The following is a 13,224-nucleotide window of genomic DNA, read 5'->3' on the forward strand; positions in this document are numbered from 1 at the left end:
GACGGAGGCGGAGTGCCGCCACGCGCCGGAGAAGGAGCCGGCCGAGGGCCCTGATCGTCACTCGCCGGAGGAGGAGGCGGTGGAGGAGGCGGAGTGCCCTGACTCGCCGGAGGAGGAGGAGGAGGCGGAGGCGTCCAGTTCGGAAGGTTGATGAGGTCCTTCCGCCATAGGCATGGAGTCTTCAGAGCAGACCCCAGCCGAGTCTCCCCTTCACCGGTAGGGTGGTCAAGCTGGAGGTCCTCAAATCCCTCCGTTATCTCATCCACCATCACCCTAGCATATCCTTCTGGAATCGGCATGCAGTGAAAAGTTGCGCCGGGTTCAGTAGGATAAACAGAGCCAACAGCCGCCTTGACCTTCAAATTCATCCATTGCGTCATAAGGTGGCAATTTTGAGACTCCGTTATAGCATCCACAGGATAGCTGGCAGGAGCCGTCAAGGCATGCTGCAGCTGAAGCTGCTCGGTGGAAGCCACGCTGCTTCTGCGCTGAGATGGCGGGGTAGCTTCGGGGAGGCTTCGGCAGTACGTTTGCTGCGATTTGCTTCTCGTTCCTCTATCGCTTGTACCCTTGCGTGCAGCGCCTGCAGTTCGGTCTGCTGCACTTTTTTCCTCCTCTCATGGGATTTGTAACCGCCTGCGTCCGGAAACCCAACCTTCCACGGAACGGAGCCTGGCGTGCCTCGTGTCCGTCCAGGGTGCTCAGGATTCCCGAGGGCCATTGTGAGCTCGTCGTGCTCTCTGTCTGGAAAGAACGTCCCTTCCTGCGCTGCGTCGATATAGTGCTTAAGCTTACTGACTGGTATGTCCATTTGTTCGTTCGTCCAAATGCATTTCCCTGTTTCAGGGTCCAAGGTTCCGCCAGCCCCGAAGAACCAAGTCCGGCAACGGTCTGGCCAGTTATTTGTCTCTGGTCGATCCCTTTATGAACCAGATCATTCTCAACCTTGGACCACTTAGGCCGGGCTACGAGGTAGCCACCTGACCCCGTGCGATGGTGAAGCTTCTTCTTCGCGGCATTTGCTTGTTTGTCGCCGACATCTTCTTACTCTTTTCCGATGTCTTGTAGGCCACAAATGCGGGCCAGTGATCTCTGATCTTCTCATATCTGCCCTTGAATTCTGGTGTCTCTTTTTTATCGACAAACCTATTCAGCTCTTTCTTCCACCTCCTGAATAGATCTGCCATCCTCTTCAGAGCAAAAGACTTGATTAATTTCTCTTTAATTGGGTTCTCTGGATTATCCTCTGGCGGTAGGGTGAAATTTGACTTCAGCTCAGTCCAAAGATCATTTTTCTGCATATCATTGACATAAGACACCTCAGGGTCTTCTGTAGCCGGCTTAAACCATTGCTGGATGCTTATCGGGATCTTGTCCCTAACCAGAACCCCGCACTGAGCAACAAATGCCCTCTTTGTCCGGAGGGGTTCAATAGGTTGGCCGTCGGGCGCGATTGCTGTGATCTCAAGCTTTTCATCCGAGCTCAACTTTTTCTTCGGGCCTCGTCTCTTTACCGAAGTTGTGCTCGATCCGGAGGGCTAGAAAAAAGAACAAAGACTTAATTAATATGTGTACATACCAAAACAATGAATGCATCAATCAGCTAGTCAGCATAGGCTTAACTAATATATATACCTGGCCGGACTCGGTTCGGTCACCGGAGCCGTCATCACGGTCTCCTTCTTGCACCGGCATTGGGTCACCGGCGCCGTCCTCATGTTCTTCTTCTTGCACCGGCATTAGGTCACCGTAGCCAGCTTGTTCACCCTCTCCTTCCGGACCATCGATGATATCGTTGAGATAGTACGAGACGGCATCACTTCCTTGTGCGATTATCTCCCTCAACAACGCTTCTTTTGTTGCTTCGTCTAGGGCGGTGTCCATAGTTTCTACAAATATTTACAACATGGCAATTATTATTCAAACATGACAGATGGATATATTAGTGCCAAACGTAGAACTAGCTACCTAATCATAGTAAGCTATCGGGAGGGGGTATATATCGACAACGACGACACTACATCTATATATGTCCCTCGATGACCCTCGTTCCTCTTCTTTTCCTCTTTTTTCTTCTCCTTCCTCTTCTTTTTTTATCCTCTTCTTCCTCTCATGTTCGAGAGGATCGCCTTGGGGTCGGGAGGTTGCCTAGTGTCAAAGGATTCAACAAAACCATGTCTTCATCATTAGGCGAAAGTAACATGTGCATGATGGTAGGAAGCTCTTCAAAGTTGTTCTGGAACGGAGTCCCAGATAGGATAATTCGATTTTTGGTACAAAGTTCAGCAAGAGCCTTCCGAATATCGCTATTTGGAAGGCCTTTGCTGAATTCGTACCAAAAGGCGGATTATTCTATCCGGGACTCCATTCCAGAACAACTTTGCAGAACTTCGTACCAACATGCCCTGGTTACTTCCGGCTAATTATGAAGGCATGGATTTCTTCAATACTTTGACACTAGGAAACCTCTCTCGACCCCTCGGCGATTCTTGACCCCTCGAACCCTCAACGACCCTGAAACCCTCGACCCTTGACCCCTTAACGACCCTCGACCCTCTACCCTAGTTCCCGACCCTCGACCAATAGAGGAGAAGAAGAAAGGAATAGCTAGAGGAGAAGATCGAAGAAAAAAAGAAGAAACAAAAGAGGAGAAGAAGAAAGGAATAGTGGAGAAGAAGAGAAAATAGAATATATTCTATTTTCTCTTCTTCTCCACTATTCCTTTCTTCTTCTCCTCTTCTTTTTCTTCTGTTTTCTTCTTCTTATTTATTTCTCCTCTTCTTTTCGGTAGAGGAAACCCTAAATAGCTAGCAAGTATCGTGGGTGTGAGATACATGTGGCCTTCGGTGTCGGACACTACATCCACGTCCCACAAGTGACGTGGGCGTCGAAACCCGCGCCACTTGTGGGATGTGGATGTAGTGTCCGACACCGACGGTACATGTATCTCACACCGACGATACTTTCTATTTAGGGTTTCTCCTCTACCACTCGGCGGCCCTCTCGACGACCCTCGTTCCCGATAAAATAAAGAGGAAGAAGAAGAAGAAAAAAGAAGAGAAGAAAGAATAGAGGAGAAGAACCCTCGAACCCTCGAACCCTAGACGACCCTCTTCTTCCTCTCATGTTCGAGAGGATCGCCGAGGGGTCGGGAGGTTGCCTAGTGTCAAAGGAAACCCTAAATAGCTAGCAAGTATCGTGGGTGTGAGATACATGTGGCCTTCGGTGTCGGACACTACATCCACGTCCCACAAGTGACGTGGGCGTCGAAGCCCGCGCCACTTGTGGGATGTGGATGTAATGTCCGACACCGACGGTACATGTATCTCACACCGACGATACTTTCTATTTAGGGTTTCTCCTCTACCACTCGGCGGCCCTCTCGACGACCCTCGTTCCCGATAAAATAAAGAGGAAGAAGAAGAAGAAAAAAGAAGAGAAGAAAGAATAGAGGAGAAGTCTCCTCTATTCTTTCCTCGCCTCTCTCATGAATGTCCGGCGTTCTCGACCCCCCCCCTCCCCACGTGTCGAAGAAAAAAAAGAAGAAAAAAAAGAGGAGAAGAAGAAAGGAATAGAGGAGAAAAGAGAAAAATAGAATATATTCTATTTTTCTCTTTTCTCCTCTATTCCTTTCTTCTTCTCCTCTTTTTTTCTTCTTTTTTCTTCTTCTTATTTATTTCTCCTCGTCTTCCTCTCCCCTCTCGGCGACCCTAGACCCCCTCTCGACCCTCGACCCCTAGGCGACCGTCGACCCCTCTCTTTTTTTTCTTCCTCTTCTATTTTATCCTCTTCTTCCTCTACCGCTCGGCGACCCTCGACGACCCTCGTTCCCGATAAAAAAAGAGGAAGAAGAAGAAAAAAAAGAGGAGAAGAAAGAATAGAGGAGAAGCTCCTCTATTCTTTCTTCTCCTCTTTTTTTCTTCTTCTTCCTCTTTTTTTTATCCTCTTCCTCCTCTCATGTTCGACGACCCTCGACCCCTCGGCGACCCTAGACCCCCTCTCGACCCCCTCTTCTTCTCCCTCTTCTAATTCATTTGTTCATATGAATATAAAAACAATTTCATATTTACAATAATTAATATCACCAAAAAATCCTAACTTTTCTAAAGAACTATTTTTTGCATATATACATGAACATAGATATATACACAGAGAACATATATACACACATATATATAAAAAACAAGCATATATATGAAAAAATATCTATGAGCAGAAAAAAAAATCCTAATATAGCTATGAACAGAAAAATATCTATGAAAAAAAATCCTAATATAGCTATGAAAAAATATCTATGAATAGAAAAATATCTATGAAAAAACAAGCATATATATACATATATATTTTTTGCATATATACATGAATAAAAAGCATATAACAGAAAAAAGGGCGCCGCGGCCGGACCAGAGGAGGACCGCAACGGCGACGATGGGGGCGGGCGGGCGACGGCGACGGCGGGGCGGCGCGCGGGAGGGCGACGGCGACGGGGTAGGGACGGCGAGCACGGGGCGGCGACGGCGAGCAAGGCGCGCGGGGGGCGCGACGAGGACGGCGGGGGCGGCGAGGGCCCCGGCGCGCGGGGGCAGGGGCGCGGGGCGACGGCGAGCACGGGGCAGGGGCGCGGGGCGACGACGGGGCAGGGCGCGGCGACGGCGACGAGGAGGACGAGCAGCCTGGCGGCGTCGGCGATGGGGAATGGAGCAGTTGCCGAAAATTTCGCAAGTGCTGTATATATAGGCAGAGCAATGGTCCCGGTTCGTGGCACGACCCGTGACCAATGCCCCCCTTTGGTCCCGGTTGGTGCCACGAACCGGGACCAAAGGCCAATTTTCAGCAGCCCAAAGGGCGGGAAGCGGCGGCCTTTGGTCCCGGTTGGTGGCACCAACCGGGACTAAAGGGGGGCAATGGTCACGGTTGGTGCCACGAACCGTGACCAATGCCACCTTTAGTCCCGGTTGGTGCCACCAACCGGGACCAATGCCCTTGTGCGCCCCGCGCCCAGAAGTTTAGTCCCACATCGCTAGCTGAAGGGCGCCGATACTGGTTTATAAGCGCTGCTCTGCCTCCCCTTTCGAGCTCCTCTCAAATGCAGGCTTTCGGGCCTAAACTGCTACTGCCTGTGGGCCTATTGGGCCTCTGCGGGCCTGAATCCTGGCCCATGTAGGGTTTCTAGTCGTATTCAGGCCGTGGAGGCCCAGTAGGAGGCATTTTTTTTGGTTTTTTCTTTTTTGTTTCTATATTTTTTTGGTTTTTTATTTTTTTATTTCTACTTACAACTAAATACTTACAGTTTTTTAGTGATTTCTTTTTGCTTTTAGGTCACAAAAATTATAAACTTTCTATTAGTGCCATTAGTTTTAAATTTTAAATAGTTTAAATTTGAATTTTTAAAAATTTGTGTGAATCACTAGTTTATGAATAACTTTACTATAAAATTAGAATTTTTTCTATTTATTTTTTATTTCTACTTACAACTAAATACTTACAGTTTTTTAGTGATTTCTTTTTGCTTTTAGGTCACAAAAATTATAAACTTTCTGTTAGTGCCATTAGTTTTAAATTTTAAATAGTTTAAATTTGAATTTTTAAAAATTTGTGTGAATCACTAGTTTATGAATTTTTTTCTTCTTTGCTATTTATTTTTATTTATACTTACAATTAAATACTTATAGTTTGCTTTTAGGTCACACAAATTATATTCTTTTTGCTATTGAAGAATATTATAGTTTTATTTTAGTTGATCATAACATAATATTTTAATTGATTGTTTTTATTTTCATAAAAGTTTTGTAGTTCATTCTGTTTGCTATTAATTCATTCTTTGAGCTAAATGACTCTGAAATTGGAAAGCATTTCAAAATGAACTCTGAAAAGGTTGAAAGTTGGCATGGTATCATCATTTCACCCACATAGCATGTTCCAAAAAGTAGAGAGGGTTACGACAAAAACTTGATGCACTTCGTGTACAAAATGGACAATCACTTTCGAAGTATCAAAGTTTCAAACCATAAGACATGAAAGCATTTCAAATGAACTCTGAAAAAGTTGAAAGTTGGGATGCATGGTATCATAATTTCACCCACATAGCATTTTCTTATTGCGGGAGAAAGTCTTCACTTTTTCTTCGCTTGTGTCATTTGCTTATTGCGCCGTAACCATGGATAATCTTCATTGTTTATCAGGATGCTTGGGTCAGCCTTGACATTGAAGGGAGGAATTTCATGAAACTTTTCATAATCTTCAGACATGTCTGTCTTGCCGTCCACTCCCAGGATGTCCCTTTTTCCTGAAAGAACTATGTGGCGCTTTGGCTCATCGTATGATGTATTCGCTTCCTTATCTTTTCTTTTTCTCGGTTTAGTAGACATGTCCTTCACATAGATAACCTGTGCCACATCATTGGCTAGGACGAACGGTTCGTTAGTGTACCCAAGATTTTTCAGATCCACTGTTGTCATTCCGTACTGTGGGTCTACTTGTACCCTGCCGCCAAACAGAATGACCTATTTGCACTTAAACAAAGGGACCTGAAAATCAGGTCCGTAGTCAAGTTCCCATATGTCCACTATGTAACCATAATATGTGCCCTTTCCGCTCTCGGTTGCTGCATCAAAGCGGACACCGCTGTTTTGGTTGGTGCTCTTTTGATCTTGGGCGATCGTGTAAAATGTATTCCCATTTATCTCGTATCCTTTGTAAGTCAATACAGTCAAAGATGGTCCCCTGGACAACAAGTACAACTCATCACAAACAGTGTTGTCACCTCTGAGACGTGTTTCCAACCAACTGCTGAAAGTCCTGATGTGTTCACATGTAATCCAGTCGTCGCATTGCTCCGGGTGTTTGGAGCGCAGACTGTTCTTGTGTTCATCGACATACGGGGTCACCAAGGTAGAGTTCTGTAGAACTGTGTAGTGTGCTTGAGACCAAGAATATCCGTCCCTGCATATTATTGAGTCTCTTCCAAGAGTGCCTTTTCCAGTCAGTCTCCCCTCATACCGCGATTTAGGGAGACCTATCTTGTTAAGGCCAGGAATGAAGTCAACACAAAACCCGATAACATCCTCTGTTTGATGGCCCATGGAGATGCTTCCTTCTGGCCTAGCGCGGTTACGGACATATTTCTTTAGGACTCCCATGAACCTCTCAAAGGGGAACATATTGTGTAGAAATACGGGCCCCAGGATGACAATCTCGTCGACTAGATGAACTAGGACGTGCGTCATGATATTGAAGAAGGATGGTGGGAACACCAGCTCGAAACTGACAAGACATTGCGCCACATCACTCCTTAGCCTTGGTACCATTTCTGGATCGATCACCTTCTGAGAGATTGCATTGAGGAATGCACATAGCTTCACAATGGCTAATCGGACGTTTTCCGGTAAAAGCCCCCTCAATGCAACCGGAAGCAGTTGCGTCATAATCACGTGGCAGTCATGAGACTTTAGGTTCTGAAACTTTTTCTCTGGCATATTTATTATTCCCTTTATATTCGATGAGAAGCCAGTCGTGACCTTCATACTAAGCAGGCATTCAAAGAAGATTTCTTTCTCTTCTTTCGTAAGAGCGTAGCTGGCAGGACCTTTATACTGCTTCGGAGGCATGTCGTCTTTTTCGTGCAAACGTTGCAGGTCCTCCCGTGCCTCCGGCGTATCTTTTGTCTTCCCATACACGCCCAAGAAGCCTAGCAGGTTCACGCAAAGGTTCTTCGTCACGTGCATCACGTCGATTGAGGAGCGGACCTCTAGGTCTTTCCAGTAGGGTAGGTCCCAAAATATAGATTTCTTCTTCCACATGGGTGCGTGTCCCTCAGCGTCATTCGGAACAGCTAGTCCACCGGGACCCTTTCCAAAGATGACGTAGGGTAAATCATTGACCATAGCAAGCACGTGATCACCGGTGCGCATGGCGGGCTTCTTCCGGTGATCTGCCTCGCCTTTGAAATGCTTGCCTTTCTTTCGACATTGATGGTTGGTCGGAAGAAATCGACGATGGCCCAGGTACACATTCTTCCTGCATTTGTCCAGGTATATACTTTCAGTGTCATCTAAACAGTGCGTGCATGCGTGGTATCCTTTGTTTGTCTGTCCTGAAAGGTTACTGAGAGCGGGCCAATCGTTGATGGTCACGAACAGCAACGCCTTAAGGTTAAATTCCTCCTGTCTGTGCTCATCCCACGTACGTACACCGTTTCCATTCCACAGCTGTAAAAGTTCTTCAACTAATGGCCTTAGGTACACATCAATTTCGTTGCCGGGTTGCTTAGGGCCTTGGATGAGAACTGGCATCATAATGAACTTCCGCTTCATGCACATCCAAGGAGGAAGGTTATACATACATAGAGTCACGGGCCAGGTGCTGTGATTACTGCTCTGCTCCCCGAAAGGATTAATGCCATCCGCGCTTAAAGCAAACCATACATTCCTTGGGTCCTTTGCAAACTCATCCCAGTACTTTCTCTCGATTTTTCTCCACTGCGACCCGTCAGCGGGTGCTCTCAACTTCCCATCTTTCTTTCGGTTCTCACTGTGCCATCGCATCAACTTGGCATGCTCTTCGTTTCTGAACAGACGTTTCAACCGTGGTATTATAGGAGCATACCACATCACCTTTGCAGGGACCCTCTTCCTGAGGGGCTCGCCGTCAACATCACCGGGGTCATCTCGTCTGATCTTATACCGCAACGCACCGCATACCGGGCATGCGTTCAGATCCTTGTATGCACCGCGGTAGAGGATGCAGTCATTAGGGCATGCATGTATCTTCTCCACCTCCAATCCTAGAGGGCATACGACCTTCTTTGCTGCGTATGTACTGTCGGGCAATTCGTTATCCTTTGGAAGCTTCTTCTTCAATATTTTCAGTAGCTTCTCAAATCCTTTGTCAGCCACAGCATTCTCTGCCTTCCACTGCAGCAATTCCAGTACGGTACCGAGCTTTGTGTTGCCATCTTCGCAATTGGGGTATAACCCTTTTTTGTGATCCTCTAACATGCGATCGAACTTCAGCTTCTCCTTTTGACTAATGCATTGCGTCCTTGCATCGACAATGACCCGGCGGAGATCATCATCATCGGGCACATCGTCTGGTTCCTCTTGATCTTCAGCAGCTTCACCTGTGGCAGCATCATTGGGCACATCATCATCTGGTTCCTCTTGATCTTCACCAGCTCCCCCCGTTGCAGCATCACCGTATTCAGGGGGCACATAGTTGTCATCGTACTCTTCTTCTTCGCCGTCTTCCATCATAACCCCTATTTCTCCGTGCCTCGTCCAAACATTATAGTGTGGCATGAAACCCTTGTAAAGCAGGTGGGAGTGAAGGATTTTCCGGTTAGAGTAAGACCTCGTATTCCCACATTCAGTGCATGGACAACACATAAAACCATTCTGCTTGTTTTCCTCAGCCGCATCGAGAAACTCATGCACGCCCTTAATGTACTCGCGGGTGTGTCTGTCACCGTACATCCATTGCCGGTTCATCTGCGTGCATTATATATAATTAAGTGTCCAAATTAATAGAAGTTCATCATCACATTAAAACCAAAGTGCATACATAGTTCTCATCTAACAACATATAGCTCTCCAGAGCATCTAATTAATTAAACCATACATTGAAACTATGTAAAACATTTCAATGCGAAAACAAATGCGATCATAATCGCAACCAAGGTAACAATTGATCCAACGGCATAATGATACCAAGCCTCGGTATGAATGGCATATTTTCTAATCTTTCTAATCTTCAAGCGCATTGCATCCATCTTGATCTTGTGATCATCGACGACATCCGCAACATGCAACTCCAATATCATCTTCTCCTCCTCAATTTTTTTTATTTTTTCCTTCAACAAATTGTTTTCTTCTTCAACTAAATTTAACCTCTCGACAAGGGTCGGTTGGCATTTCCGATTCACATACATCCTAGATAAATAAAATCTATGTCACGTTGGTCGGCATAATTTTCATAAACAATAAATGAACCAATAGTTATAAAGATAATATACATACCAAATCCGAATCATAGACAGGACGAGGGCCGACGGGGGCGGATACCAAAACCATCGCACTATATAAGATGCAATAATAAATGTAAGAAAATGATACAAGTATCTATCTAAACATACAAGTAAGAATATTTTTCCTTTCAGAAAGAAGATAAGAATAAGAGGCTCACCACGGTGGTGTCGATGATGAGATCGGCGCGGATGATCGACGGCGGTGAAGACGGGGACGGGGCGTGACGGACCGCTAAATCTAGACAAATCTCGAGGAAAATGGAGCTTGGAGGTCGAGCTTCGAGAGGAGAAAGCTTAAGTAGTGTGGCTCGGGCATTCCATCGAACACCTCATGTGCATAGGAGGTGAGCTAGAGCACCACAAAGGCCTCTCCCCCTCGGCCAGAAAAAACAGAGCACTGTGCTCTGCTCTTGCGCGAGGGGGTATATATAGGCAATTCATTGGTCCCGGTTCGTGGCATGAACCGGGACTAAAGGGGAGCCTTTGGTCCCGGTTCAAGCCACCAACCGGGACCAATGGTGGTGGGCCAGGAGGGAGGCCCTTTGGTCCCGGTTCGTCCCACCAAACGGGACCAAAAGGTCCATACGAACCGGGACCAATGGCCCACGTGACCCGGCCGGCCCCCTGGGCTCACGAACCGGGACCAATGCCCACATTGGTCCCGGTTCAAGACTGAACCGGGACTAATGGGCTAAGGCGGCCTGGACCATAGCCCCTTTTTCTACTAGTGGGAGTGACAAATCCTAATCCCGAAATACGCCAACCCAACAAGTACCTTCGGAGACACCTGTAGAGCACCTTTATAATCACCCAGTTACGTTGTGATGTTTGGTAGCACACAAAGTGTTCCTCCGGTAAACGGGAGTTGCATAATCTCATAGTCATAGGAACATGTATAAGTCATGAAGAAAGCAATAGCAACAAACTAAACGATCAAGTGCTAAGCTAACAGAATGGGTCATGTCAATCAGATCATTCAACTAATGATGTGATCCCGTTAATCAAATAACAACTCTTTGTCCATGGTTAGGAAACATAACCATCTTTGATTAACGAGCTAGTCAAGTAGAGGCATACTAGTGACACTCTGTTTGTCTATGTATTCACACATGTATTATGTTTCCGGTTGATACAATTCTAGCATGAATAATAAACATTTATCATGAAGTAAGGAAATAAATAATAACTTTATTATTGCCTCTAGGGCATATTTCCTTCACTTTATTCTCTCCATCAAGCTCAAAGAGTACCAAAAGCCAGGATTTTCTGTTTGCTTCTTGTTGAACATTTGCACTACTTCCATCATGTCAGAGTTTGCGATGTCTCTGTTTATTGTTGCTGCATAGTTAGTGACATGTTTCTTTGTGTATGGTAGATGAGCCATTCCTCCTCTTATGTAAGCCAGGACAGCAACAATCCTTCTTGTTTCCAGGTTTGTATGCTTCAAAACTCTTATCAAGCACTTCTCTTCATCCGACATGTACCTATGTGACCTAAAGAATCTACTGTTTGGTGTTAACTCATGGTTGTGTTCTAGGTGTTGTCTTGTGATTTCCCATATGCCTCCTTTCTCAGATATGACCATCACAACTTTACAATCTATTTTAGCAATGACTGTAGATCTTCTCATGGGCACTATGCATTCCTTCTCTATTTCTTTTGTCTTGCCCCACTTGTTGCACTTCATAGTGATCCTTGTCACCTCATTGTTTCTTTTCTTGCTTGCTGTTCTTGAGATTGCTACTGTAGCAACTGAAAATCCTGCCAGTTTCGAGTAGAAATTGAAATATTCCTGAGCTTCTTCCTTTGTTTCGAACTGCATGCCTAAATACGGCTTGAAATTACTGCTAGTGTTCATCAGATTGCCCTCTGATGCAGCTTCTTGTTCATTTTGCAGGAATCTTTCAATGTCTTCTTCATCGAGGAATTCATCGTCTCCTTCTTGTTCAAGTGAGTGTCCTGGTTCTTTTCTTTCTCCTTCTTCATTCATGCCTGTGCTTGAGTTCGTGTTAGCCGCTGCTCTGCTGGGATCAACATCTTGAGGCTCCTGCAACATTTAGGGATTTTGTTTTAGTTACTTTCTTCTGATATGTTCTCTGCACTTCTTTTATGTTCATCGTCTGTATTTCTGAAATTTTGTGATGCATACCTGTTGCAGATTCATGTTGTAGAACAGATTTGTGTCCCAGGGATCGGATTCTCCTCCCCCATCTTCGCTCGCTGGCATTTCGTGATGCAAGTCTGCTTCCAGTGTCTGCAAGGTAAGTTTAATGATTGTTAGTGTGCTTTCCTTCGGCATTTTCTTGCAATAGTTATTCAGCTGTTGTTTTGCTTACATTGTCATCTCTTGTTGTGATGAAACTGTCATTTGATTTGCTCCTGGAGTTTTCGTAGATAGTTTCGGCAATGTTCGTAGATCCATCCCCTGAATGTACATACAAGGTTCATCACAAGCTTTTTTACACATCACCTGATATGTACTCGGTATTTTTTGATTTTTGATTCTTACATTGTATATAATGTCGGAATGAAGGAGCGCAGTGAAAGAAAATGTTTCCTGCATCATAATTGTGTTAACGTTTTACCCTTTTATGTATTTTAAACATATTTTCAAAGTTTTAGCAATTGTATCTCACATTTAGTACGAGTTCTTCCTGTGACAATCTCATTAGATCCTCTTCAATTACTGCCCTCATCATGCTCCTCTCCTGTCACATTTTGGAAAGTAGAATGTCAGTTTGACATAATCATGAGCAACAAAGCATATAGTAATAGATGAAAATATTTTTGTAATGTCTGCATGCTTCAATGTGTTCTATACTTCTGTGTTTCTATGCATTGGGAGAGGGGCAGGAGATAGTATGTGTGAATACTGTTAAAGGGTTTTACACTGCAGTTTTACTAGGTACTTACAGTGGATTTACAGTGTATTTTTACAGTGGATTTTTTTACTGGGTACTTACAGTGTAATTACCTAAGTACTTACAGTGGATTTACAGTGCATTTTTACTGGATACTTACAGTGTAAAACCTTTAGATTTACACTGGAATTTGTAGGGGTTTTACACTGTAAGTTTCTAGGTAGCTACAGTGTAATTTTCACTGTAAGTCTGTATTTTACAGTCAGGTTTACTCTGAAAAATACAGTGCAATCTTCACTGAAAGTATGCATTTACAGTGTAAGTATATCAGATTTTGTGTAC

General features: G+C 45.0%; 1 protein-coding gene across 1 annotated transcript; it reads right to left on the bottom strand.

Moving 5' to 3' along the window:
- Positions 1–11,237: 11,237 nt before the first annotated feature.
- On the bottom strand, positions 11,238–13,010 carry LOC123129364 (protein FAR1-RELATED SEQUENCE 5-like). The gene is made up of 3 exons (XM_044549555.1): positions 12,358–13,010; positions 12,171–12,275; positions 11,238–12,068 (listed from the first exon to the last, which is right to left on the bottom strand). The coding sequence occupies exons 2-3, from the start codon at positions 12,246–12,248 to the stop codon at positions 11,238–11,240; spliced, it is 909 nt and encodes a 302-aa protein (XP_044405490.1). The 5' UTR covers positions 12,249–12,275; positions 12,358–13,010.
- Between the last annotated feature and the right edge of the window lie 214 nt (positions 13,011–13,224).

This window comes from Triticum aestivum, chromosome 6A (genome assembly GCF_018294505.1).
Source record: "Triticum aestivum cultivar Chinese Spring chromosome 6A, IWGSC CS RefSeq v2.1, whole genome shotgun sequence".
Lineage (NCBI taxonomy): Eukaryota > Viridiplantae > Streptophyta > Magnoliopsida > Poales > Poaceae > Triticum > Triticum aestivum.